Below are 27,061 nucleotides of genomic sequence, written 5' to 3'. Positions count from 1 at the left end.
CATTCACTGATTTCAAACACCTGCATGCATAACAACCTCTTTAGTGCGATGAAAAATCAAAGCCGCATGCAGTGCAGATTATGTGTGAATGTGAAACTGTGATAATGCTGACATAATAATAAAAAAGCCAACGATTGTCACGAAGGCTGTCGCTATCTGCCATATGTTTCATTATCGGGACAATCTTAGTTGTAGGTATGTGTACATTCCTCAACCAATCAATTACCCAGACATCAATGCTAAATTGAACTCAAAGCATAGCAGAAATAATTGCAGTTTGATTCATCTACCGCAGGGACAAGGCCATCCCTGGCTTATGGATCCCTACTACAGCATCTGCTCATCTTTCATCAGTGGTCGATGGGTTCAAACAGTTGTTGTATACAACAGGTGTCTGTTGGAAATATGTTCTGGATGTTTGGAGAGGTCCATCCTGCTTCTGTGCTTAATCGAATTATGTGGACGTCATTACTAATGGAATAATGTGTTGTTGGCTGTAATAATTTTTTTTCATAAATTTGAGTTCCTGTTGACTATTTTAATCCTGATTTAGCTCATGCAACAACAACAGTTTAACTGTGCATGCATGCATGCGCTTGTGTATGTATAGTACTGTGCAAAAGTCTTAGGCCACTGTGCCACAATAAGATTTGTTGTTTTTGCAATTGTTTTTCAGTCTCTTTAATAGAAAACATCCAGAAAATAGAGGAAATGTGTATATAGTATTAAAACTGTATAAAAATGTAAACTGATGTGTCAAGTTTTTAGGGTAAACTCCCCTTCCACTTGAGCAATAGCAGGAAACTGCAGGATCCTTGTATCCTAAATAAAATTAAATCCTAATTTCTAATAAAAAAAATTAGTCTTTTACTTCATTCTGCTCAAAAACACTCAAGATGTGTTTAGTGTAAGAGAGGTCGCACTTAACACAGACGATGCCTAAAGAAGACATTTGGTCCTGAAAATAATTTTTTTTGTACATATTTCCTGTATTTTCTGTTTGTATCTTTATAAAATAGATTGAAAATAAATATGGATGGACATTAAAACTTCTAAAACAACAAGTTTGGTAGTGGTGGCCTAAGACTTTTGCACAGTACTGTATGTGCTGACACACAACCACACACTCCTTCACAACTGTTGTTTCATACGCCGCACTGCCTGATCCGATAATCAGAACCATTATGAGATGGAACACACAGATGCACTGGACCAGGTGGAGACCAGGAGAGTTGGTATCACCTGTGGGTCACTTTACCGAGTATTACTAGGCCCATGTATTACTATTGTCATGGACTGGGTAAGGTATTGAGTGCTTCTCAGCACACTGCAGCGATTTCCCACTATTATTAGCTTAGGAACAGCAAAGCCTCTTAGGGCTCTTTATTTAACCAGATAGCCAGTCTGATGTGAAGCTGAACTGTGTCTGATGTAAACAGGCAGACACTGGGACTCCACTCCATACTGCATACGATCGGTTTTACTTTGCTCATCATAGATTATAACACTAAAGTATTACTGACCCAGGATCTGTGTCCCTTCTCTGCTTTGGTGCTTTGAAGCTGGATAAAAGGTTTCTGTTAACCACAACCACTTATAGAGGGCTGCAACATTGTTTAAGTGGTAAATTAGAACTTGCTTCAGTAACTAAACCGTATAGTAGTGTATATTAGACTTTCATAGCTCACTAAATCCTTCAGCAGATGCTTCTGGTCACAGAGTCAGGTTTTCTCTTACTGATGCTGTTAGCAGACATAAGGTAACAAGAACTTAAAAATCTGCTAAATAATAATTTTTGTTTATTGAGGCAGAGATGAAAGGAAATGATGCAGAAAACAGTAAATATGATCTGAAGAATATATCACCAGCAATACGTTAGAACATTTCTGCTTAGGCCTTATTTTTTATTTCCACTTTTATTAAAGATGAGGCAGAAGTCACATCACAATAATTGTTTTTCATCATGTGAGCTAATGGCCATTAGATGGCCAACCTGCTTCCAACATGGCACTGTAGGATGATTTTTTAGGGGAACAGGCTGTTCTTGGAGAGCTTGCTGTGGTAATCTAACCTCATTTTCTGTTTTCCATTCTTTATTTCTTTCTCTCTCTCACGGCATCGTTCTGATTTTCCATTTCTTTATTCTGTGTGTTAAAGCTGCAGTATGTCATTTCTGCAATGTTAGTGGCACCAGAAATCTTTAGTCACTTCTGTGTGTGTGGTTTAGGGCTGGACCAGAATATTCAAATATTTGAATATTCGTTCCGTGGGATGACATTTGATTTTCAGTTTTGAGATCCGAATATATATATATATATTTTTTTTTATTTTTTTTATAGCGTTAATGCAGGAAGAGAGACCAACATCCATAGCCAACAGCCACCAAACGCCACCAGTAGAAAATCGCCTCAAACCGAAAGCACGCCTCCTACTTTGGCATTCACGCTAATAGTATTAAATAAATAACGTTCAGTTTCTTGCAAAAACTGATTGATTTGCTTCACAAGACGTTAATATGTCACACAGAGTTATGGGGGATTATTTTTGTACTGGATATACTGTATATGCTTTAGCTCTCGAAGTGGCGGATTTGTTTCACTAATGCTGTTCTCGCAGGACGCGTGAGGCACGTCGCTTCCGGCTTGTGCTGTTCTGTAGGTTATCAAAAGATTATTAATTCTAAACTTGTCACATGTCCATATTGCATGAAAAAAAGGCACTACACTCCCTTGGGTCCGCAGCAACACATCCGCCACATAATAAACTGTAGACAGACAGACACACACACACACACAGATTCCTGCCTTTATTAAAAAGAAAAATATTTTTATCCCCTCCTTCCGAAGCTTCGAATAGTCAATTTGATTTCTATTAGAGCTTCGAAGCTCAAAAAATGGTATTCGGAACAGCTCTAGTGTAGTTCCAGTCTACCATTGTTTGACCAAACAGATGCACTGTTGTGTCCTCATGGACACTGTTCTCATTTTAAGTAACAATGTGGGGGCGTTTGTATGCTTCTTTACACTAACTACTTATGGGACATATAGTGTACTTTGAGGCCTTTGTTGTTACCTGCAACCCATGAGTGTTCCATTGCCAGGGGTCTCACTGAAAAAATTTAAAGGTTACCTTTAGCATTTTCTCACCTGCCTGAAATACAGAGTCTCAAGCATCTCACTGGGTGTCTGAATATAGCCTGAAAAATCATTAGGATTCAAAATATCAGTAGTGCTTCTCCTGTCTCTCATCTGTGCCAGAGACTCTCCTTTATTCTTTTTCTCCATCATTGTATTTATTCATAGCTCTATGCTAATGTACTGACAGACAGGGTTTTAATCAAGTCCAAGCCGATTAAGGGCAGCTACACTCCTAGGGAAAGGAACCCCCTTAAGTTCAGTGTAGACATTACCTCAGTTTGACATCTTCTGACAAGACAGTGGTTTGTTTTGTATGAAAGGATTTTGTATGTACATATTTGTTCCTTATGCTGAGTGAGAGAGAGAGAGAGAGAGAGCAAGTGAGTCAAACTGATTGTGTGCACGCTCATGCTCTTTTTCCCTTGGGGTCAGAGTTCACATTTGGTTTGACATGTTGAGTCTTGTGGGATGTAGGTTAAGTTTGTCTCTCTTCCTGTCTGTCAAGCTCTGTCGTCACGCATAGGCATGTCTTATGACAGGGGGTACGTGGCGCATCTAAATGAAGCAATCAGCATAAGATGAAGACAGAGAGATAAAAATAGAAAAGCAAGCAATGATAGAGAGAATGACTAAGAATAATTAAAGTTGAAGAATTCAGTCAGAGGAGATTTAATGAGAGAGAAGCAGTAAATGATGTCCTTTACACTTACTTTAATTTTACATTTCATGCTTTAACTTAAGCAAAAAGAGTATTATAAAATCACAATATTGTTTTTTTTTTACTTCTCTTGACTTCTTTTAGTCCTTTACTATAGGTGTGATTTCTTGAATTGTCCAGTTCATGCAAAAGTTTACAGGGGGATTTAAGTTTACATTGAAGGTCAGTATATTCCCTGGGAATAAAACTCATGACCATGACTTCACATGCACAAATACCTCTGTCCTCTCTTCTGTCTTTCCTCTCCAAATTACAGTAGTAATCAAATAGTTGTTCCCTCTTAGTATTTAACCTGTTAGGGCGCACTCACACTAGGGATAACCAAACCAAACTGTGCCCTAGCGCGATTGACCCCCCCCCCCCCCACTCCCTCACACTGTACTTGAGTGATCCGAGCCCAGCGGCGCTTTCGTCATTAGGATACGATTGTTTTGAAGAAAACAGGAAGTGAAGCACTCTCTTAACACTGGAGCCCATCGTAACGTTAAGTCTGTGTTTTTTTTATTCTGAGTTATTTGGGATGTGATGTCCCGCAGCCGTCTCTCATGCTTATCATATTGCCCAGTTGATCTGTTGCGTGTGCAGCGAGCTCAGACATTCACCTAACCCTGTTGCGCGCATCAGAAGGTTTTAACAAAGTCCGATGAAGGTGAGTGGTCGCGCAATTGACATCTCTGCAAGCCGGCCAGGGCGTGATTTACCAAACTGCGCCCGAGAACAGTACAGAGCGATCACACTAGTCAAACGAACCAGGCTTGGGAGGGGTCAAACGCTCCCGGGCAGGATTTGGTTTGGTTAGTGCGAGTGCGCCCTTAGTTTTAAAACTGGCATTACTTCACTTCTACTAGGTGGTTGATCAGGGCAGTTCATGGTTGCACAGGCTGGGTGCAATCTTCCTCTGTGACTTTAAAATCACGGTTAACCTGTTACCTACCAAACTGTGTTTGAGTGTGATCGTATTTAACATTGCTCGCTGCTGTCTGGTCCTGTCAGGCTGCCTCTGCCCAGTCACTGGAAGCTCATCAATAACCTTTAATAGAGCAAAGCCAAAAATCCTCTGTGGGTGTGTGTCTGTATACAGTATTAGTTCATAATAGCCATCTGTGTGTCTGTGAGTTGCCGTTATTAATAGGGTCAGTCTCTATGTGGTGACAGGATAAAGCATGTGCGTATGTGCAAATTTGTTTCCCGTTTTCTCGTACGTCCTGAGAAGGATGTGCGCGGGATATTCTTCTCTGAATTTGAGCTTATCTGTCGCCCCACCCAGAATCCTCCCCATTGACTAACCCACCGGCCCTGTCTCATTATATCCGCTTCTCTCTCTCTCTCACTTTGAGATATCAGTATTGTTTGTTCCTTATTGCTTCTGTTGTTAACCTGTTGCTATTGTTGTAGCATCTACCGATTCCCCAGTGGCTTGTTTGCAGCCAGTCTTTTCTATTCAAGGCTATCAGAACAGCTCTCCAATAAAGGAGAGAGCGTGAACAGAGAGAATAGCCTGATCTCATTCATCCCTTTTATCAGTGGACCAAGACACAGACCTTGAACTGCATGACAGTAATTATTTATGTATTATTTATACAGTGCAAGCAATTATGCTGTGAACTTTATTATGTGGTTTACAGTTTCTATAAATGACTGATTGTATGCACCTGTTCTCTCTATCATTTCACTTAACCTCCTTGGAAATCGAGCTTTTCCCGAATGCTCAGGCTTTTTGAAGTTTCTCGAACACGCGTTTACTGTCACACTAGATCATGCCACTCTGATCATTGATAGTATATGTAAATAAGCTTTTTGTTCATTCGGATGATGCAAGCGTGGAGTAATAAATGAAATAATCTTGTAACTACCAATGACTATTCTTGATTAAGCATTTTGTGATCAGTGAATATTCATTGCACACATTATTGTCACAGATGGTCAGTCTTTGTTATCTCGTGAACAGACAAGAATTAACATTCAGGGTAAATGCATTTTCACAATATCTTGTTATTTATTGCGACATACTGTATTTTTTAATAAAATAAAATTGTATTTCTAATAGCGTGCTGAAAATATTTTGGAATTCTGTTATGCACTCTGTAAATGCTTATTCTCTCTTCCTAAATTTTCTGTTCTTGTTTTTAGATCTAGAACCGGATGATAACACCTCATTTTACATCTTAAATTTGGGCCAGGCTCCTTCAGTGGTCAGCCAATCACACAGTCTTCAACGGCATGGAGGTCCACCCCCAGCCCAACTCATTTCCACCTCTCCCTCCCTGCAGGCCCACCACAAGGCCTACGAGCCCAGCTACCAGCCTCAGGACTCTAAATACACACCCACAGGGGTGGGGGGAGGAGGGAGCGGCCCACCTAAAGCCTTTGAATGTCCCAGCATCCAGATAACCTCCATCTCTCCAAGCTGCCAGCAGGAAATGGAAACCAGTGAGGAAGAGATGAGAGCGAAGGGTCCGGACAGAGACTACCATGACAGACCCCTGTCTCGCAGTCACCTGTACCTGCCTCTGGATCACTCATACCGGGATTCGTCCCTGAGCCCGAGTCCGTGCAGCAGCCTATCCTCTCGTAGCTGGTTCTCCGACGCGTCATCGTGCGAGTCCATCTCTCATGTGTACGATGACGTGGAATCTGAGCTGAACGAAGCAGCGGCCCGATTTACCCTTGGGTCGCCACTCACCTCGCCAGGCTGTTCTCCGCAGGCCGGACCGCAGGAGGACGTATGGCAACAGCAGCAGCATCATCACCCCGCCTTTACACACTCCCTTTCTCATTCACACGCCCATTCGCTCTCTCCCCGACAATCACCCTGCCACTCACCCCGTACGAGCATCACAGATGAAAACTGGCTGAGCCCTCGCTCACCCTCTCGTCCCTCTTCGCGCCCGACCTCACCCTGTGGAAAAAGACGCCATTCCAGTGCTGACATATGCTACCTGGGCTCTTTATCACCCCATCACTCCCCAACTGCAACACCCGGTCCCTCACCCAGGGGCAGCGTGACCGAAGACACCTGGATAGGAAGCCCGTCGATGGGTATGTCACCTTTCCAGTGTTGTCCCTCCGAGGCCGACATACCCTCCAAAACAAGGAAGACCTCCCAGGACTGTACAGCAGCAATCCAGCCAGCGAAGGGTGACCTTGGCATGGATGATCCTGGGAATGTATCTCCCTTACTAGACTCTCCTGTTGAGGATGGCATGCACGGATTAAAGAAGGACGGACCTGGAGAACAGTTTCTCTCTGTCCCATCACACTTCACATGGAACAAACCCAAACCAGGACACACACCCATTTTCAGGTAAACCCTTGCTTCAGTAGTAACTGTGATACTGAATTACTAGCTGTTATAGGTTCATTAGTTTTCCAAGGTGTACTTACTACTATATGTGGGTAAAGTTCTGTAATACTTCTTATTAAACCGTTTACTACAAGGGTTCATGCCTGCGTAATACAAGTGAGGTTCCTAGAAGCAGAATAGTGGCATAGCAATACAGTACAGTACAGTTTGTATTACATTTTTATTTTTGCTTGGCAGTAAAGTTTCTGTAGCTCAACTTTGATCCCCGGGAACACACATACTGATAAAACATTCATTCTTGAATGCCTTGTAAGTGGCATTGGATAAAAGCACATGTCAAATGCATAAATGTGAATTTAAATCTGATACTGGCTAGGTAGGTAGCTCACTTGGTTTTGAAACACAGCTACTAATGTGTATTGAGTGAGCTGGTGATCAGAAAAGGTTAAAAGTGTGTCTGCTCTTCATATCTGTGTATCAGATAGTGTGTGTGTGTGTGTGTGTGTGTGTGTGTGTGTGTGTGTGTGTGTCCTGGCCTCTATCACCATAAATCAGTAAAGAGAGCGTGTGGCTGTGGGCCACAAACATTTCCCTACCCACAGTGATTCTGTTATGGACCTCACCAGCACACACACACACACACACACACACACACACTTCAAGTCTGTCAGGCCCTATTAATAATCCACAATATATATAGTTAGCACATTTGCTTCTATACTTGTCACATAAGAAATAAACACAATTACCCTCATAACCATCTCACACTCTTTCTAACAAACACATCAAGAAACCTTCAGCACAAACAGCATGGAGCAGTGTTGACTAACATCTTTACAGCCGTACCCTAATACAACAGAGACATGATACCTGATCCCTGTTATATGATCCTACAGCTCCTGCTGTCTGCCATCGGACCTGTGTGTGTTTGTGTGTGTGTGTGTGTGCTGTTTTATCCATCAGCAGCAGCAGAAAGATCTAGAAGCTTGTCTGGTTTAACAGATGTGTGTGCCATGACAGGGTGGGTAAAGTATTGGCTCTGCAAAATGCTGTAATGTATAGTGGTAGAGCCAGCTAAACATAACACACTTTCAGATGAAGGCACATCGACAGGCTGGACGATATCAAATATTTATGATGTGTTTGCTATGATTTTACTGGGGATGTCAAGCTAAGCAATAATGTGAATATCGCAATGGTTTTAACGTACCGGTAATTACGGTTGAGATTTTGCAGGTGCAAGAGGGGACCCTATAAGCAATAATACGAGGGGCTGACATGTATCATGGAAATAAAATAATTTACACTATATTAATGTATTGGACATAATTTCCAATAATTTCTGGTGTATTGTATCATAAATATAACATGGCAGCTTTTAAGAATTAAGGACTCGAACTAACCGTTTTTTAAATACTAATATACTAATCCATTTTTATAAACGCAAAGTAATGTCAGGAAAACATAAATGCACATTGGCCAAAGAATGTAAATGCACTTTTGTGTTCATAATTGTGTTTTGGTGGCTACATGTAAGATATATTCCAACCAATGAAGTTTTGGAGATAAAACTAGGTATCCTATATAAATGTCTGATATTAAATTTTAAGATCGATCTTTTCCCTGGTAGATGTTTTTATATTCGATTTGGTAACGTCATTTAATCTACATCAGCTAGATTCAGATTAGCCTCCTTATTTAAAGTTCATATTGTACCATGTATTATGTTGCAGTTCCTAATAAAGTTACCAGCCAGTAAGCAAAGTAACATAATATTTTAAGAACAAGCTGATGCCTCTGACATTCAGTTGCTTAAGTAGTAAACTAAACAAATGTACAGGCAGTGAATGTTAATCTACTATGGCAGTGGTTGTTAAACTTTTCCAGTGTGCAGCCACCCTGTGTACTGTGCAACCTTTTGTGCCACCCTCAAAGAAATTTAATGAAATATAAACCATTCCAAAAACATATTAAATGATACAATGTAGTGCTGTTGGATAGTAGCCTTATTTTTTTGAGGTTTATTACAAAGATTTTATGATAATTTCTGGCTTTTAGCAAGGACTACACTTAGGTCACATAATACTGAGCCAAGGTTAATTTTGTACAAATGTTCTGTGCATTCATTTGCCCTGTCTGTAAGGTAAGCATACAGAGGCACCAAATAAAGCCGTTTGATGTTGTCAGACTTAAAGCCACAAGGTGACTAAGGTCTCAGATTCAACTATCTCAGGTTTCTCCTGGTGATACTTTTCATGTCACTGTGAGACCAGGGCATGTATATGTCACCTCCAGGAAAAGTAAAGGAAGCTGTAAAAAATTAAGAAAATAAAACCGAGCAGAAATGACACTGATGTATTTCAAAGTATAGTTCACTTCAACTATCCTATTTGAATGATTACATAGTTGTTTTTCTCAATTTTAACATCCTTGTCTTAAGTTAAGGAACAAGGTAATTTAGGACCTATGTTTCTAAATAAAATGACAAAGCTTCATAATTCTGTGCTGTTCACCATGCACTGTGTATTTGCTCTCTGATTATGTTGCTTCTGGTTTACATACAGGGCGTCATCTCTGCCTCCTCTGGACTGGCCCTTGCCAAATCAGTATGGACAGTACGAGCTGAAGATCGAAGTTCACCCAAAAGCTCATCACAGAGCCCATTATGAGACAGAAGGTAGCCGAGGGGCCATAAAAGCCACTTCAGGTGGACACCCTATTGTCAAGGTGAGAAGCCGTTTGCAGGCCTCCTGCCTATGTTTCTATATTCTTGACCAAACATGCTTTTTTTACAGTCCTACCCTTTTTACTGATTGTACATGATGTTTAACTTGGTTTAGCTTATAGTTGAAAATTTTATGGCCTTGATTTCTCTGTACCCATTATGCTGGCCACAAAAAGCAGGAACGGAGCATAAGGCCACACGTTCCTTCACAGGAAGCAAAACTTGACGAAAGACCACACAGAAAGAGTCTGCCGTGTGGCCTAGTAACCTCATTACTGGTCGTAAAAATTCTTTTTACTGGTTGAGCGAGTGTTATGGCGTCAGCTAGGTCTACGTAAACAGTATAGCAATCTGATTAAAGATTTATATGGTACTGACTGCTTCTGTGCAACTTGCCCCAGTGGTTTACCTGCGTGCTTCAGTGGTTTTGATGCCATCATTTATGTAAAATGAAGCTCAATTAGTGTGTTGCTGTATCATGTGGTTGTCCTGATCAGATAGGTAAGCTTACCTGGCACTCTGCTGAGTCTAGTTCTCTTATAGAGCCTGAGAGAGAAAGAGCTTGTTGATAAATATTTGATGGTTTTGGAGGCAGTGGCCTCTTTTGTGGAGACCATAATGAAGCACATGCACAACTTTGAAACCGAGATCAATATACAGGTAAGAAAGAAAAGGCCTTTCCTCTAAATCGTAACCTTTGGCTTTGAATGGTCCAGTAGACAATCACAATTACTGCAACTTCTGTCACATCACTCAGCCTAGGATCTGGGGAGGCATTAATCGGCCATCATTTCTAGTTTAAGACCTTAGTAAGGTTACATATGTTATCAGTTTTTGTGACTGGCTTTAAAGTGTCTATTGTGTCTTGCCTGATCAATGGTTTTTGATTAGCATTTGTGAGTTTTTTGGAAAATGGAAATTATCTCAGCAAATCATATCAGCACGATCCACAATTTCATTAAAGTATGCCAAATGTTGGAGTGACACAAATCTCTTTATTGTAGTCTGTTATTTGTTGGCACGTTTTTTAAATGTGCACACTGCGCTATATACTGTAGAATTAAATAATCAATTATTTCATTTTTAATTATAATGTATAATAATAATAATAAAAAATAATAATAATATTGTAAGTGAGTGCATTATTAGATTACACTGGAATTTTAACTGGTGTTTTATATTTATATGTAATATTTGTTTAGAGAGCTGATCATGTAAAGTCTGTTTTGATGATCCAGAATATATTTTACAATTGGAAAAATAGGAAATTTAAATATGCATATAAAATACAAGCATTGTTCTTAGAAACAAAACCACAGGATGTTGAATTAGAATGACGGGAAGTGAAATTTACTGAATTGCAAAAAATAGTCATACAACAGAAAAAAAATAGAATTATATTAAATAAAAATGTAATATAATGTAATCATTATAAATTTAATACGAATCTTTAGATTTTTTTACATTTATGTTTACAGCTAATATGCTGTGTAATTAACATTTGTGGATAATTAGCTGAAAATGGTAATAAAAAATAATAATAAAAAAACCACTGTACACTGCAGTTTTCTGTGTTTGTCTAGTTTTTATTCTACTTAAATCCAGAATGGGTATTTTTTAAGAAATGGGTAAAATGTGAAAAGTTTTCATGCTCAATCATTAAGTACACCAAAACATATGAAAAGCATTAGAAGGTTAGGGAGTTTTCAATAAGATGTTTTTTTTACAGAAGCTTATATGTAACATATTTGTATGTATATATTATAAACTAATCTTGCCATATTTGATTTGACAACATATGCATGTACAGTAACAGTATGCTAATCCATATCATCCATAATGTAAATACTATGTGATTTTTTTTAATTAAAATCTATAAAAGTTTGTGGATATATGTTTGTTCTGTAAAATATTCTAATTTAATTTCGATTAAATTTCTCTTTGTGAATTTTTTTTAAATCATGTATTAAACTGGAAGCTAATTGTTTTAATTTTAGTTTGGTTTGAAAAAAATCTTAATTAACATGCTTAGTCAGATGCTTAATTTAAGTAAACTAATGACTGGAAATAAACATGTCAGATTTTAACAGAATTAAACTGCTTCATGGTCAAGTATGGAAAAAATTTGATAAGATTCAGAGAAAAAAATATCACAATTGAGTTGTCATTTCCAAAAATTAATTTCTAAGTATAGTTCGCTTTGAGTTTTTCCCAACCTTTCATGCATCAAATCACTATACACATGAGAATCAGTGTTGTGTGAGCGTGCCTTCTTTACAACTTCAGAGTATTAATGACTAACTCTTTAACATTGTGGCCCCACTTCCATCACACTATGACTGAGGATGCATAATTGAGTCGCATCAATGACGTCTGCTCTGCATTATACACACACTACAGAAAAATACTTAGCTAGGAAACCATTGCTGTAAACGTAGACAGGAGTGTACATAGTTGACTTGGTTACAGAAATATAGGTTCAGGCAAAGTACTGCCATCCCATGATTGCAGCAGGAAGAATCAGCTGACCAGTCTATACAGTAGTTGTGTCCCAATTTGGATATCCAGTCGATACAGGCGCGCAATATTAAACGTGCATATTTAAAAAAATATCCTTTGTAACTGTTTTATTACTAATGCTGTTTTAGCCCGGGAAAAAGAAGGACACATTTGAGGCTGCATTTTAAGAAGCCTTCACATTGAAGCGACCTTACTATCCTTTAGTTGCATTGCTGTGAAAATCGCTTAAGTTTCTGCTTACAATTATGTGATTTTTACACAATGTGAATTTTTGCAGCCCCAAAATATTTCAAATGCTAGATTTAGCTGCATTGTTCACTTTGGTTGCACTCATTTTGACTTTTTAAAATTGTATATAGCTTGACTGCAACCACCTAATTCAATTTGGAAAAAATCTGTGCACATAAAATCTTCCATACCTTTAGATCTTTTAGCTAACAGCTGTTTACCATAATGTTTCCCATGATGTTTCCTGGTGCTAGTGCTGCTGGAGCCCTAGGCTGCTACTGTGGAGTATCTGTTGTTAGTGACGTCAGTGGGCGACACCACAGACTCCATCTGTCCCGGGAGTGGGGCTCTCTGCGGTGACTGGATCTTAGAGACAGAGAACAGACTCATCGAGCCATAATGCCGTCAGCAGCACTTAATGCTGCCAATTAGCCGAGACTTATACACCTGTAAGTCAGGTGTAACCTACTGTAACACAGATGCGGTGTGTTTTTATTTGTCTGTATATGTATCTCTGTGAGAAAGAATCACACGAAGTGGTCATTTTTGTTGACATGTAATATCTTTTATTTTCTTTTTAATCCATTACACGCAATTAGGCCTTATTACATATAAATTCTATAACTGCTGGGCAAATATTGACTGTTAAGTGGCTTTTGCATATGAGCTTCTCATTTATTACATAGCATAAAAGCTTAAAACATAGTTTAAAAAAAAAGGTTTGTTTTTGTACATTTAGTGAGAAATACCTCAAGCCAGTTAAGCCGTTTACATGCAACGCAAAATCGGGGTAATGAGCAAAAAACTACCTGTGCCAATCATTTTTTGTTATGCCGTGTATGGGCTTGTTCCTGATAAAAGAAAACCATTTTACATGTTTACATGACCTTACACATTATCAAGTTAAGCAATCATAATCAGTGTAAGACTATGCATGTAAACACACTATGTGGATGGTTGTGTTTCAGCTGTTCTGCATGTTTTCAAGAGAGCGGATGGAGAAATAATACTCATCCCACATGCTTGTTTCCTGAAACTGTTAAATGCTTCACTTTTGACATTTATCAGATAGATCTGAAATAAAGATAAATTTGACATTTAGTGGATCGATCTGAAATAAAGATAACTTTTGGGGCAAAATATGGGTATTCACTTTACTCTACTAGGCATCTGAAACTCCTGAATAGTTTTCAAATATTCACATGAGTTTTGTTAAATCCATTGACTTGTTTAGTACTTTTAAGTTAGACTACATTTTAAACATTATTGCAATCATGGTGAGTTGATAAAAGCCTGCACAAGGCTGCCTAAATTTGCATAAAGCCAGCCAATCAGATTTGATCTTATTGTTTTTTAGATGGCATTTTTGTGGGCAGTGTGTATCAGACAGTTTGTGGGTGGTCTGTAGGTGGTTTGTCTCATAGTGGTCCCGCAGACAGAGTGTTACATGTGAAAAACGTGTGTTTGCTTGAGTAAATGCGAGCAAGTGTGTGAGAGTGCGCATACTGTAGGGGTGTTGTGACTGGATGCATTTGTCTTGTTCACCTGCAGCTTATTTGCTGTTATTTGTTGAAGTGTACCAATCTTCATCCTAGAGCAAAAGAATCTGCCCCAGTTGGCACAGTGTCTACACTTTCTTGAACTGCGTAATGTTTGGTGTGTGTGTGTGTATAATAAAGAATGGGTCAGTTAAGCGGATGGTGGATCAAACACAGCAAGGTCATAAGGTTGAGTTGAGGGAAGGTCATGGAATTTGCATGAAAGGGGCATAAACAACCTATTCTTACAACTAGAAACACACACACCAGCACTTTATCACTCCAGTTAATACGTAAGATGTGAGAGAGAGAAAGCATACGGTGAAAATACGAGAAACGTGTGTATGTGTCAGTGGATTGTAAGTCAAGCTGCCAAAACAGAAGTTTGAGGTTTGCAGTGTACGGTAGCCAGACAAACACCAGCAAAACAATGTGACAGTGTTTACTGCTAGTGTTTGGACTGGGCTAATTCACAGTACAGAGATATGCGAGGAAGGCAATGCCCTACAAACCTTGCTCAGGTCTCTCTCAGTACACCTGTTGCTAGGAGACATCCACGTTCTGAGCCCATCTGGCATAAACTTTCTAAATGTGTGTGTGTGTGTGTGTGTTTTTATTTGCCATAGGATCTGTTTATGTATTTTATTGTCAGAGAAAATGACTCGTATGTGGATTAAAAGGCTTAGTGTGTTCAACACAAGGTGAAAAATAAATTAGGCTGTTTTTAAAAGAGAGATGTTAAAAAATATATTCTGGGTTAGGTGCAGCTTAAGCTTTGTCGACAGCATCTGTGGCTTGCTGTTAGTTACCGTAAAAAAGGTTGGGGGTAATACCCTTTTAAAAGGGGCTAAAACCAACTTTCAAAACAAGTAAAGAAAAGTAGAAGTTTACTTTCAAAATTAGAAATGAAAATAAACCCAAAAATGCAGGACATAAAAAGTAGACTAACAAGCAGTGTTCAGTAAATATCATATCATGCTTTACAAAGTTAGTTTCTATTTGACACATACATGGCTCACAAATTTATAATGGCTGTGTCTCAATCCGCTCCCTAGTTCCCGAGCTCTTGAATCAGTATATCGTGTACACAGGTTCGGGCACTGGTAAGGCCCTGGCTCACTTCACATTGGGACGCTGTTCACTTATTTTCCTTTGACGTGGCTGCTTAAGTGCGTTGTGATCATTCACAGCTGTTATTCATCAACAACCGGCAAAACCAATATGTCTCTGAATAAATTTTTTTAACACTTGTTAAAGTATATTATTAAAATGCTTTCATAATTATTTTACATATCTGTGCATAAATTTGGAGGAACATTTAAATATTAAGAAGATTGTGGTCCCTTCCTGTCTAGCAATGTGTGTTTATATTAAAACTAAAACAAACGCATTTCATGCAGTTTATTGAGCTGGCTTGCGCAATTTTCGGTTGGAGAGCTTTAGAAAAGGTCATGTCATTTCCAGTAGGGGAACATGGGGACCATCAATGCTCACTGGTTTTTGCGTTGCATTTGGGGAATTTTTAGGGAACGAACGTTCCAGTGCACTGGAAGGATTATGCAATTAAGACAGCGATTAAAATGTGTCCCTGATCAGGCTACTGAAGAAGGGAACTGATTGAGACACAGCCAATGTTTATATTTGTGCCATTGTGAGATTTGGTAATGGCATTCAGAATACCTACAGTTGAAGATTTTATCTGTAGCCCAGTGGTCATGTTCCAAATTTTGTATACCACACACAGATCAGATATAGCATACATAACATTTAAAGACATGCTTGATTGATTTAAGATGCATGATCAAGTAAACACTTTCCATGTAAGGTTATAACACCAAAAACTACTAGCCTAAATAAAACTACTAGCCTTATTAAAATAATAAGAAACAATCAAATTATGAGCAATAGCACAAATAAATACAATACAACAAAAATACAAATAAAAGTATTCACTGTACAAAAGAAATATAGATAGATCCTTATTAAGCTACAAAAGTTAATCAGTCAGTGGGCCATTTTTTTTTGTCAGTAATTGGTTTATTAACAGTTTAAACAGGCAGGTTTATTTGGGCAGCTGGTTTATTTGGGGATCCTTTTTTTAATGTCTTTTGTTTGAATTGGTTTTATTTCTGAACCATTTACATTTATTTAAGAAAAACAGACTATGTTTTTATTATTATTTTATTTTATTTTATTTTAAACATGTTAATGCAAATTACAAAATATAAATAATAGTAAAACAAAACAAAACACAAAATAAAAAGCTTCCTTTATGAAAATAATCAAACCTAACCAATAATCAAACCAATTTGAGAAGTTTGTGTATATGCACAGTGTCCTCTATAAGCATTGTTTTTTTCTGTCTAAACTTTTGTAAGATGAATATATATATACAGTACTGTGCAAAATCTAAGGCCACCACCACCAGACTTGTTGTTTTAGAAGTTTTAATGTCCATACATATTTATTTTTCAATCTATTTTATTAAGACAAACCGAAAATACAGGAACTATGTCCAAACAAAATTTAATTTTACAGGACTAAATGTCGCCTTTAGGCATTGTTGGTGTTTAGTGTGACCTCTCTTGGCACTAAACACATTTTAAAGGGATAGTTCACTTTAAAATGAAAATTCTGTCATCATTTACTCATCCTCATGTTGTTCTAAACTTGTATGAATTTCTTTTTTCTGATGAACACAAAAGAAGATATTTTGAGAAATGATGGTAAACACACAACAGTAAGTGACCATAGACTTCCATAGTAGGAATAATGATGAAATTTAATGGGTACCGTCAACTGTGTGCTTACCATCATTTATCAAAACATTTTCTTAGTCATTTATCACAATACTTCCTTTACTATGGAAGTCTATGGTCACTTACTGTTGTGTGTTTACCATTGTTTCTTAAAATATCTTCTTTTGTGTTCATCAGAAAAAAGAAATTCATACAGATTAAGAACAACATGAGGACGAGTAAATGATGACAGAATTTTCATTTAAAAATGAACTATCCCTTTAAGCGTTTTTAAGCAGAATGAAGTAAAGACTAATTTCTTTAAAATTAGAAATTAGGATTTGCAGTTTCCTGCAATTGCTCAAGTGAAAGGGGAGTTTACCCTAAATACTTGACACATCAGTTTACATTTTTATACAGTTTTTAAAACTATATACACATTTCCTGTATTTTCTGGATGTATTTTATTAAAGAGACTGAGAAACAATTATATATGATCACCATAACATTGCAAAAACAACAAATCTAATTCTGTCATGGAGGCCTTTTGCACACTACTGTATATATTAACATTTGAATATATATTTTTAACACACATCCTTACCAACAAAGAACAACAACCTTTCATCCTGAATTATGTGTGTAGTCATCAAATGCAAGACTCTGTTGTTACATTCTGTACTTCTGTCTCAAATTCACCTTTTCAATTATGTTTAGACATTTCTTGACTCCACAGCACACAGAGCAATTTAGCCTTTATTATCCTAGTACTTATGGAGGGCACTGTAATGTTCATTTAAGCATAAGAAAACGTGAACTCGGTTTGTTTTTGTGTGCTTTTTGAATCAGTGTAATTAATGGTGCGAAGCATGAGATGTGGCTTTTCCAGTGCACGCTTGGAGGTGCACAAGTTAACTTCTCAAACAGCCTGTGAGTAGCACATTGGGATCTCTTCTTGTGCTTAAATATTTAAATTGGCAAGGTCTAAAACACGTGCAAGTAAAAAAACAGAATTTCTGTCAAATGTCCTGAGCATCACTCATGCTTGCCCACGGCCATCAGGCACGGCTTATTGTCGAGCCCGATTTATAGTAATAAGCAGCTGTTAACAATAGTAATAATTTTCAAATGACTTTGAAAATAGTTTAATTATTAATAGATAAAAGAAAAGGCTCAGGACTGAAATGGCACAAAGTTGTGTCGAAGTCACGTGATATTTCAGAGTGATCTCCTCCTTGATTGTTCTGGTCAGTAACGAGAAGCCTCCGGAATGAACGGTGCTCTCATGGTTCACGTAGCAACTGCTGGTGAACATATGAGCTGTCCCTTATGATGTCCTGGGTCTTTCTCCTGGCCTGCTGCTCACAGTATGAGGACAGACTTGCAGAACAGATGCTTACAATGGCTTGAAGTCTCTGTTTTTGATCTTGTAACAAGCAGATGATGGAGAAAGATTGTTAATAGAAGGACTACAGTTAAAACTGAACTGTAGGGCTCACTGAATGGGACGCGTTCCTTCTGGTTTTGTATTGCCGGGTGTTATCCTAGTGCATGTTTAATCATGTTCTTCATTTTGTAAAAACAAACTATGAATGGATTGAACTTCAAATAATAGTCTGTTGTAATATACAGCATGTCACAGATGCTGTCCAGAGCGTAATTGTGTTTAATCTGGAATATTACAGTGCGCGTCTCACTTGAATAGTAGCTTTATTGTTTTGTGCAAAGTAGATTAGTTCCAGATAACATGATTTTAGAAAAAAAACATCACAATGTTGATGACCCTCAGACCTCATGGTGACTGATTTTCTGTGCTGATCAGAAGTGATGAAGTCATGCTGGCATGCTAAGTGTTTTAGTAGTTATTAAAGATAAAGGTCTGCTGTAATTGTTTTTTTTCTGGAATAGCAGCCCTGGTGGCTTTACACCCTTACGTGTGTGTGTGTGTGTGTGTGTGTGTGTGTGTGTGTGTGGCTTTTGATGTACAGTAGCCTGAGGGTGTATCTGATGTGGATCTGAGGCAGACAGTACTGGAGTGAGCAGCAGCTCTGTCAGAGAGTATGTACTGTATATGTGTGTTTATGTCTTTGTGTTTGTGCTCTGTGTGGATGACAGGGAGAAAGAGACGTGTACTGACCTTATTTAAACAACTGCCCAGGCTCCTGGGTCCGAGTGCACTCTGACTATATGCCCGTATTTATTCTTCTCCCTCTCTTTCTCTCTCTCACACAGACACACACATAAACACACACACAGGCATACGTTGTGTAAACATTACATTAGTGAACAGAGCTTTCACTGTGTCCAGTAAGCACAAACGGGTCCACGTTTCGAGGCCAGGGGCCACTGTGTGTGTGTGTGTGTGTTTGTGTGTGTGTGACCTTGAGTCTCTGCCCCTCCCCCTGGGGCTCGGGTTTACCCACACACAACATCATACACGTGCGTGCACACACATGCACCGGCTGGCCTCACCATAGCAACCATAGAGCAACATAGGGAAACAACTTGCCAGCAGCGGGTAGGAAAGAGAGGGATGGGGAAAGAGGGAGGGGTAATGAAAGAAAGAGAGTCTGAAAAATAAAATGGAAGGAAGATTTTCAAGGAAGAAATTTATGGTGCTTTTTAAAACACGTAGACTTAAATACAACCACAAGAAAACGTGCTTCCCCACACTAAAACACTCACCCTAAAGTACATGCACTTGTTGTGTATTTAAAATCTAACCAAATCTTTAAGCCCAGCAGCGCAACAAGAAACAGTCGCAACGAGACGTCTTTATTTAGTTCTCGATATGAAAGGCAACCCAGGGAGGCTATTTTCACCCCTGTTAGTTTTATTCCAGCTATGGGACATGTGACTGTTCTTAATGTCAGCAGTTTAATATAACCAGTGTCAGGGAAAGGAGGTTACAGGAGTGCAGAGACCGTCCTCTTGTGAAATTTCACACAAACACACGCTGTGGATTTCATCAGGTATGTCGACGTGACATGAACTAATGAGAGGATAAATGAAAGGATGTTTTCTGTGGCTGCTAATGCCAACATCGCCTCTCCTGCTCTTGATTTTCAGCTTGTTTGTTTGTTGTTGTTTCTTCCTTTCTTTTTCCTCACAGCATGAAGCTTTTAAGCTTTTCTTTGGGATTAGTAAGAAGAAATAAAGTGGGAATGGAAGAGGCCTGTGAATAGATGTGATTTGGATCAGCTCTCTATCTGTGTATCAGAGGAATAGCCAGAGAGGTGTGGGGTTCAAGAGTTTAAAGAGCACCTATTTCATTGCTAAAAACAATGTTATTTTGTGTATTTGGTGTTTATGTGGTTTATGGTTAAAAACAAATTATTTTCCACATACCGTACATTTTTGTAGCTCCAGATTTTACTCTCTTCCTGAAACGCACATATTTGAAAGCTCTGTGTCCCTGATTGGTCAGCTAATCTGTACATTGTGATTGGCCTAAATGCATCTGACGTCAGCCGGAAATGTGACGCTCCTTACCATGTTTGAAAGATTCGTGCACCATGCAATGCTAACAGGAGTTAACTTACAGGCTGGGAGTCCAAGCGGGAGGAATTATGATAATGTCTGTCTTGTCTACATCACCAATCCCAGGAAGTAAACTGTTGCCTACAATCTGTGTGTTTGTTGTAGTTCAAGAAAAGAGATTTACGTTGGAGATGATAACTTGCGTCATCGTTTACTTTGGGGTTTGTACCTTTTTGAATATCGTTAACATGTGCTAATACACACGTACAGTACACACTAAAAGACATGTAAAATCGTGAATCGGATCATTGGTGCTCTTTAAATCACACACATTACATCTGATTTAAAGAGATAGTTCACTCAAAAATGAAAATTCTGTCATTTACTAAACCTGTATGCGTTTCATTATTCTGTTGAATACAAAAGAAGATACTTTGATAAATGATGGTAACAACACAGTTGACGGTGCACATTGATTTCCATAGTAGGAAAAACAAATACTATGGAAGACAATGTGTACGTCAACCATGTGCTTTCCGTTATTATCAAAATATTTTCTCCTTGTTCAACAGAATAAAGAAACTCATGCAGGTTTAAAACAACATGAAAGTGAGTGATGACCGAATTCGAATTTTTGAGTAAACTTTCCCTTTAAGTAGATCTGTAAGTATATTAGTAACAGTGGCATGTTGAATTTTATTTGTATGTTGTGGATTTAATGGAATGGAGAGCCAGATGTGTCTAGATCAAAGCTTTATGCTAAACATTGCTGCCTACAGTATGAACAGGTTCATCACATATTTATCACTAAAAAGTAAAGGATTACCTAACAAACCCTTAAACTTTTTGATGAACGGTAATAAGGTGATTCAGAGTAAAATAACCTCAGATGTTGTTTTTTATATGGCTGTTATTTTTAGCAATCCTATTAGATGACAACTGTTAATTAACAGCTGAATTAAACTGTTTTTCTGGAGCAGACATGCAGAAGGTATAAAGCCTCCCTGAAAATGGTCTAGCAACACATGGGAATGTGAAAAGTTCTCTTATAACAAATAGTGTTATTATAAAAAACCCAAATTCATTAAAACTTGTAACGACTAATTGCCACAGCTAATGCAATTTGCGGAAACCTTTTTAACATTCAAAAACTGAGATCTTCCACAAAAATGTGCACTGCAGTCTTTCTTTGTGGAGCTGCTTAAACATGCTTTCTAAATCTGAAGCTGAAACATGTTCTTGGAATTTATTACAGACATAAAATGTTCATGGCTTGATGTATCACATGCGATTTTACATATACTGTGCAAAAGTCTTAGGCCACCACCACCAGACTTGTTGTTTTAGAAGTTTTAATGTCCATCCATATTTATTTTTCAATCTATTTTATTAAAATACAAACAAAAAATACAGGAAATATGTACAAAAAAATTAAAAATTCAGGACTAAATGTCTTCTTTAGGCATTGTCTGTGTTAAGTGTGACCTTGCTTGGCACTAAACACATCTTAAGCGTTTTTGAGCAGAATTAAGTAAAAACACTGATTTCTTTAAAATTAGAAATTAGGATTTAATTTTATTTAGGTTTAAGAGATCCTGCAGTTCCCTGCTCTTGCTCAAGTGAAAGGGGAGTTTACCCTAAAAACTTGACACATCAGTTTACATTTTTATACAGTTTATAATACTATATACACATTCCCTGTATTTTCTGGATGTTTCTCAGTCTCTTTAATAGAATACAATTATATATGATCACTATAGACCCTTTTACTGTTTGTACACAATGATGACGTGGCAGCGTATGCGCGCGCATTTAGGCAACGGAAGTATCGTAAGAATCAACAGTGAAGCAACACAAACAGTAAGTTATTTTAAAAAAATTGACTTTATTAACATTTTCAACACAGCTACCAGATCCGTGTACTATAGTGGAGTGGATAAAAGACGTTAGCAGATGGCCAAAAATAAAGTTGCCAGATACATATATACGTATATTAGTATATTATATTAGTGCAACCAAACGCAACAACGGGACATTTTGATGTTGAGAAACCGTAATAATAAACTTTCTGAGTTGCTACCACGTTAGAACCAATGGGGAATAACACCACTTCTGTTGCCCAAATGCGCGCGCAGGCTATTTGATCACGTGAGCTGTAAAAGGGTCTATAACATTGCAAAAACAACAAATCTAATTCTAGCATGGTGGCCTTAGACTTTTGCACAGTACTGTATATTGCATCATTCTGATGGAGTGTTTCTTTGAAAGTTTTCTATTAAAATTAAAGCTTTTGGTGACCTTTAAGTTAAAATGAAAACAACATGTAATACAAATTCCTGTTCATGATTCATTATTGTTGATATTCTGAAGGAAAAATTATAATTGCCTCAGTTAAGCTATGGACTACTCGGGTTTGCAGCTAAATTAATTGCTAATGAATAAAATTAAGTGTCGTCTCACCTTATGTTTAATTGAATTCTCTAATTAAAGTGTATTTTACATTATTCAAAATATTGTTGGCTGTGTATGCTGTTTAATTGGCTTTGATCCACATAGCTTAATCTAAACTACATAGCTTTTGAAAAAGCATTGATAATTTGTGTGTGACTAAAATAAAATATGTATTGTTGTTCAGAACTTTAAATGATCTCAATGATTACAAAAATTATTGTAACTGGAATCCAAATGGTTTACGACTTCTTGCATGAACCTGGCAGCCCACTGTACATGCACAGCAATGGCTCATTTTGTTTTCTCTCTCTGTCTCTCTTTCTCTTCCAAACATACACAATGACAATTAATTGTCCAGTAGAGTTTGCTGCTGTTACCAAGGGTAGAAGGAGTCCCACTGCTGAAATAAATCCCACATGGACATGATGTTGGTGAGGTCATAGCTCATCTCATTCGAGCCCTCCACCTTCTTCAGGTCTTTCAGCATAAACATGGCCTCTGCTCCTAAATCCCCAGCTGCCCTAACTGTATAAATTTAAACAATGAGTACACTATATTCATCCCTGACCCCTGTGCCAGGAGGTCACTGTCTGCAAAAAGCTGTTCATTTCTGTTTTGTCATCCTTTTTATTTGCTCCCAGAACCAAAAGTGCCTGATCGAAGATCATTAGAAAAAGATGAGGCAGTGCTTCCATGAAGAGCTCAATCATTTTTAGTTTTTAGAAAGTCTACTCTTACTCATGCCATTTTCTTTAAAGGTTCTGCCTTTAAGCACAGTCCGTATTTCGAAACATAGCACGCCTTTTCATATTATTTTTATTTTTATTATTCTGTTCTTTCAGAATTCCTTACCATCTACTTCTCTTTTCCTTTCACACACATATCTGGCTCTGATGTCAAGACGTGTCAGTTTATATGTAAAGTAAACGCATGCTTTTCTCATTATAGTGTTGCTTGGTCTTTCTATTACCTGTGAAAGGTTTCTCCCACTCTCTCTTCCTTCCTTTTCCTTTGCTCTCTTTCTTACTCTGTCTCTCTTTCACTGCATTAAGTCATATATTGTTTGCCAACCATAACATTTCAACAGTGGAGGGATTGTTGGTAGCTTGTGTGCCCCACCTACAGTAGGTAACACCCACTTACCCACACATGCATGTCAGTGGAAAAGCTCTCCTCTAGTTGTGAACTCCTCACCTGTTCAGGAAGTTTTTGGCAGGTCAGATATATTGTACATGCATAGGCAGGATTTTGCCATACCGGCTCGCTGTGGATCGGTCACCAGCTGAAGTATGCATCAGATACCCCGGTGTACAGCACCACACTGCATGACTTTAAAACAACTTGGGTTTGCAATTCTACTTATTTAAGTTTTGACTTATGATAAGTTGATATCATTTATAAAAGCTTAATTTCTTAACTTAAAGTAAGATTAAAATATGTTCACTTGACATCATTTTCTACAGTGCAGGAGGGAAAAAGCTTCAGTGAAAGCTTTTTTGTTCTGGAAAAAGCTTTAATGACCTCACAGAACGATGTGTTACATTTTAATTATTCATATTTTAATGGATTTCACTTCCCATTTCCATTTTCAGATGTTTAAAGTCGTGTGTATAATTTCATTTTAGCCGAAAAAATACGTCTTTCATGATTTTGTTTTCCTTTCTCACTTTTTTCCCACTCATTTTTTCTTTTAATTCTGTTTTTATACTTTTTCCTTTCTCGTGGCTCAAAACGTGTCTATGTTTCCGTCTGGATTTTAGTCACTAACTGTGTTTTGGATTCGTCTTGGAAAAAGTAGGCTACGTCTGATATTAACATTTACAGAGGAAGATTTGGGAAGTAATTGCACATGTGCAGTATTTTTCTGATGGAGAAGCATAAGGGAAAAATATTGTAATTTAAATGAAGAATATCCCTTTCTGACCTGGTAGATGTCCAATGCTTCCAAAAATATCTGGGATCACGTTTTGGGTCGCTCGCTCTTCCACTCTCTCACTGTAGAGGTATATACCATATTGTTTCAGCATAGCAAGCTTTCATGATTTAAAAGTGTTTATAGTACCAAATTTGACCAGAATGTGAACAAGCACTATATATTGTGTCATATGTATCTCTGCTTGTCATGCAACAATAAAACCTTTATATTTTTCATGTATATAAAAGCTGATTATGAATCTCTCCCAACAGCTCACTGGCTACAATGAGAAGCCTGTAAATCTACAGATGTTCATCGGGACGGCGGATGATCGCTATTTGAGGCCGCACGCTTTCTACCAAGTTCATCGCATCACAGGAAAAACAGTCGCTACGGCAAGCCAGGAAATTATCATCTCCTGCACGAAGGTTCTGGAGATTCCCCTCCTTCCTGAAAACAGCATGTCTGCCAGGTACCTGCTGGAATAAATTTATCATCAATCCAAACTCTCATAGACCTGTTCACACACACACCCTGAACCCATATCCTCCCTTTGAAGGACCTATCAAAGACCTAACACTCCTGACAGTCACACAAACCTGCATAACATTGTTAAAGTCTGTGTAAAGTTTGATATTACATTTATCACTACAAAAAACAATTTATTATTAATCGCCGATTTTGAATGATTAAAAAACACCAAGAAAATAAAATAAGTTATCAATATCTTGAAAAAAAAATAGGATTAGATTTTTATTTTTTATGCCAGCTTTAAATATGCAGCTTTTTTGTTAAACAATGCCAATATGCTTCCATCGTCTGTTATCAGTCATTCAGTAACTCCACGAAAAATATAAACATATCTTGAAAGAGTAAGCTGGTAGCTGTGTTTCACAGTGTGAATGATAAAATGATCATGGATAATATCTCCTTCATGAGTGTTTTGTGCTACTGTGTTTGTCAGTATTGATTGTGCTGGAATCCTGAAGTTGAGGAACTCCGACATCGAGCTGAGGAAAGGAGAGACAGACATTGGACGGAAAAACACTCGGGTCCGCGTGGTCTTTCGGGTTCATATCCCACAACCCAACGGAAAAGTCATCTCGCTGCAGGCTGCTTCAATTCCAGTGGAGTGCTGTAGGTTTCATACTTGCAAGCACACACAACCTTAAAAGCTCAGAATAGACACATATCAAAATATCCCATGTGTATATTGAATTTTCTCATGTGTTTATGTGATTATATAGCTCAGCGCTCAGCACAGGAGTTACCTCAGGTTGAAAAGGCCAGTATTAGCAGCTGTACAGTGAGTGGAGGAGAGGAAATGGTCATCACTGGCTCCAACTTTTTCCCAGAGTCAAAGGTCATCTTTCTGGAGAAAGGTCTTGGTAAGAATTGACTCTTCCTACTAATGGGGTTTAGGAGCATTCATAGCACCATATTATTATTTTACATGCTTATTTTGCACCATGTTGTGGTCACATGCCCGGATGCTTTCCTACAACCAGGCATGTGACACTTCATTTTGCATGTTACATAATTGCTAGTACTTAATTCACAGTAAACTATCATGGTCTTGGATTGAACTTTATTATGTTTTTACTTGTTGATTTTAAATACCAATTATAAATATATATACATTTTTTAATGAAAAACTAAATTACTGAGTTGTAAAAAAAACTAAAGGAACATTTTAAATATATCTAAATATTATTTGGATTTGTATGTAAATGATTAATGATCATCTGAATATGCAAATATATTTTGCATTTCATTAAAGAACATTTACTGATGAAATATAAATGACAAAGATAGCAAAACTGTTTCATATAATATCAGCATAGTAAAAAGATTATTAGAAGGTTTCTCATTGTAGTTTTTGTTTACACACCCTCAATTATATGAGGCACGGACTAGTAAATATTGTTTTAAATAAGCAAGGATTGCATTGTACATTAGAATATTGTTTAAAGTAAGCTACTGTGATTTCAGAGAAATATAAAAAATGTAGCTTGTATGTTATATAGAATTATTACAGTATTAAGAAATGGCCTTAATGATATTGTGTAAATTATTTATCACAATAAACCGTTGAGTATCAGCACTAACTACAACACCTTTATTACTTTCAACAGTCTCTAGTATTACACTGGGGGCTCTTTCTTTTCACATGACTATTTTTTTAACTTTAATCGGTATTTTAGTCTATTTATTTAGTATAGCCATGTGCTAAATTATATATTTTTATATATTATATTTATATAATATTTTACATTCATTATTGTAAAATAAACCCCTCTAGAGTGG

The 27,061-nt window shown here is 37.6% G+C and overlaps 1 protein-coding gene across 2 annotated transcripts in view; it reads left to right on the top strand.

Annotated features, from left to right (window-relative positions):
- Positions 1–27,061, top strand: part of nfatc3a (nuclear factor of activated T cells 3a) — a 70,634-nt gene that overhangs the window by 17,953 nt on the left and 25,620 nt on the right. For both annotated transcript variants that reach the window (XM_065267918.2, XM_065267919.2), the window contains 5 exons: positions 5,986–7,159; positions 9,724–9,886; positions 25,027–25,226; positions 25,719–25,891; positions 26,002–26,142. In XM_065267918.2, the coding sequence (XP_065123990.1) occupies positions 5,986–7,159; positions 9,724–9,886; positions 25,027–25,226; positions 25,719–25,891; positions 26,002–26,142 (1,851 nt within the window). The remainder of the gene's footprint in view (positions 1–5,985; positions 7,160–9,723; positions 9,887–25,026; positions 25,227–25,718; positions 25,892–26,001; positions 26,143–27,061) is intronic.

The sequence above is a fragment of the Paramisgurnus dabryanus genome, chromosome 2, assembly GCF_030506205.2.
Source record: "Paramisgurnus dabryanus chromosome 2, PD_genome_1.1, whole genome shotgun sequence".
NCBI classification, from domain to species: domain Eukaryota; kingdom Metazoa; phylum Chordata; class Actinopteri; order Cypriniformes; family Cobitidae; genus Paramisgurnus; species Paramisgurnus dabryanus.
Note: the sequence above shows the minus strand (reverse complement) of the source record. Positions and strands in the feature narration are given on the sequence as shown.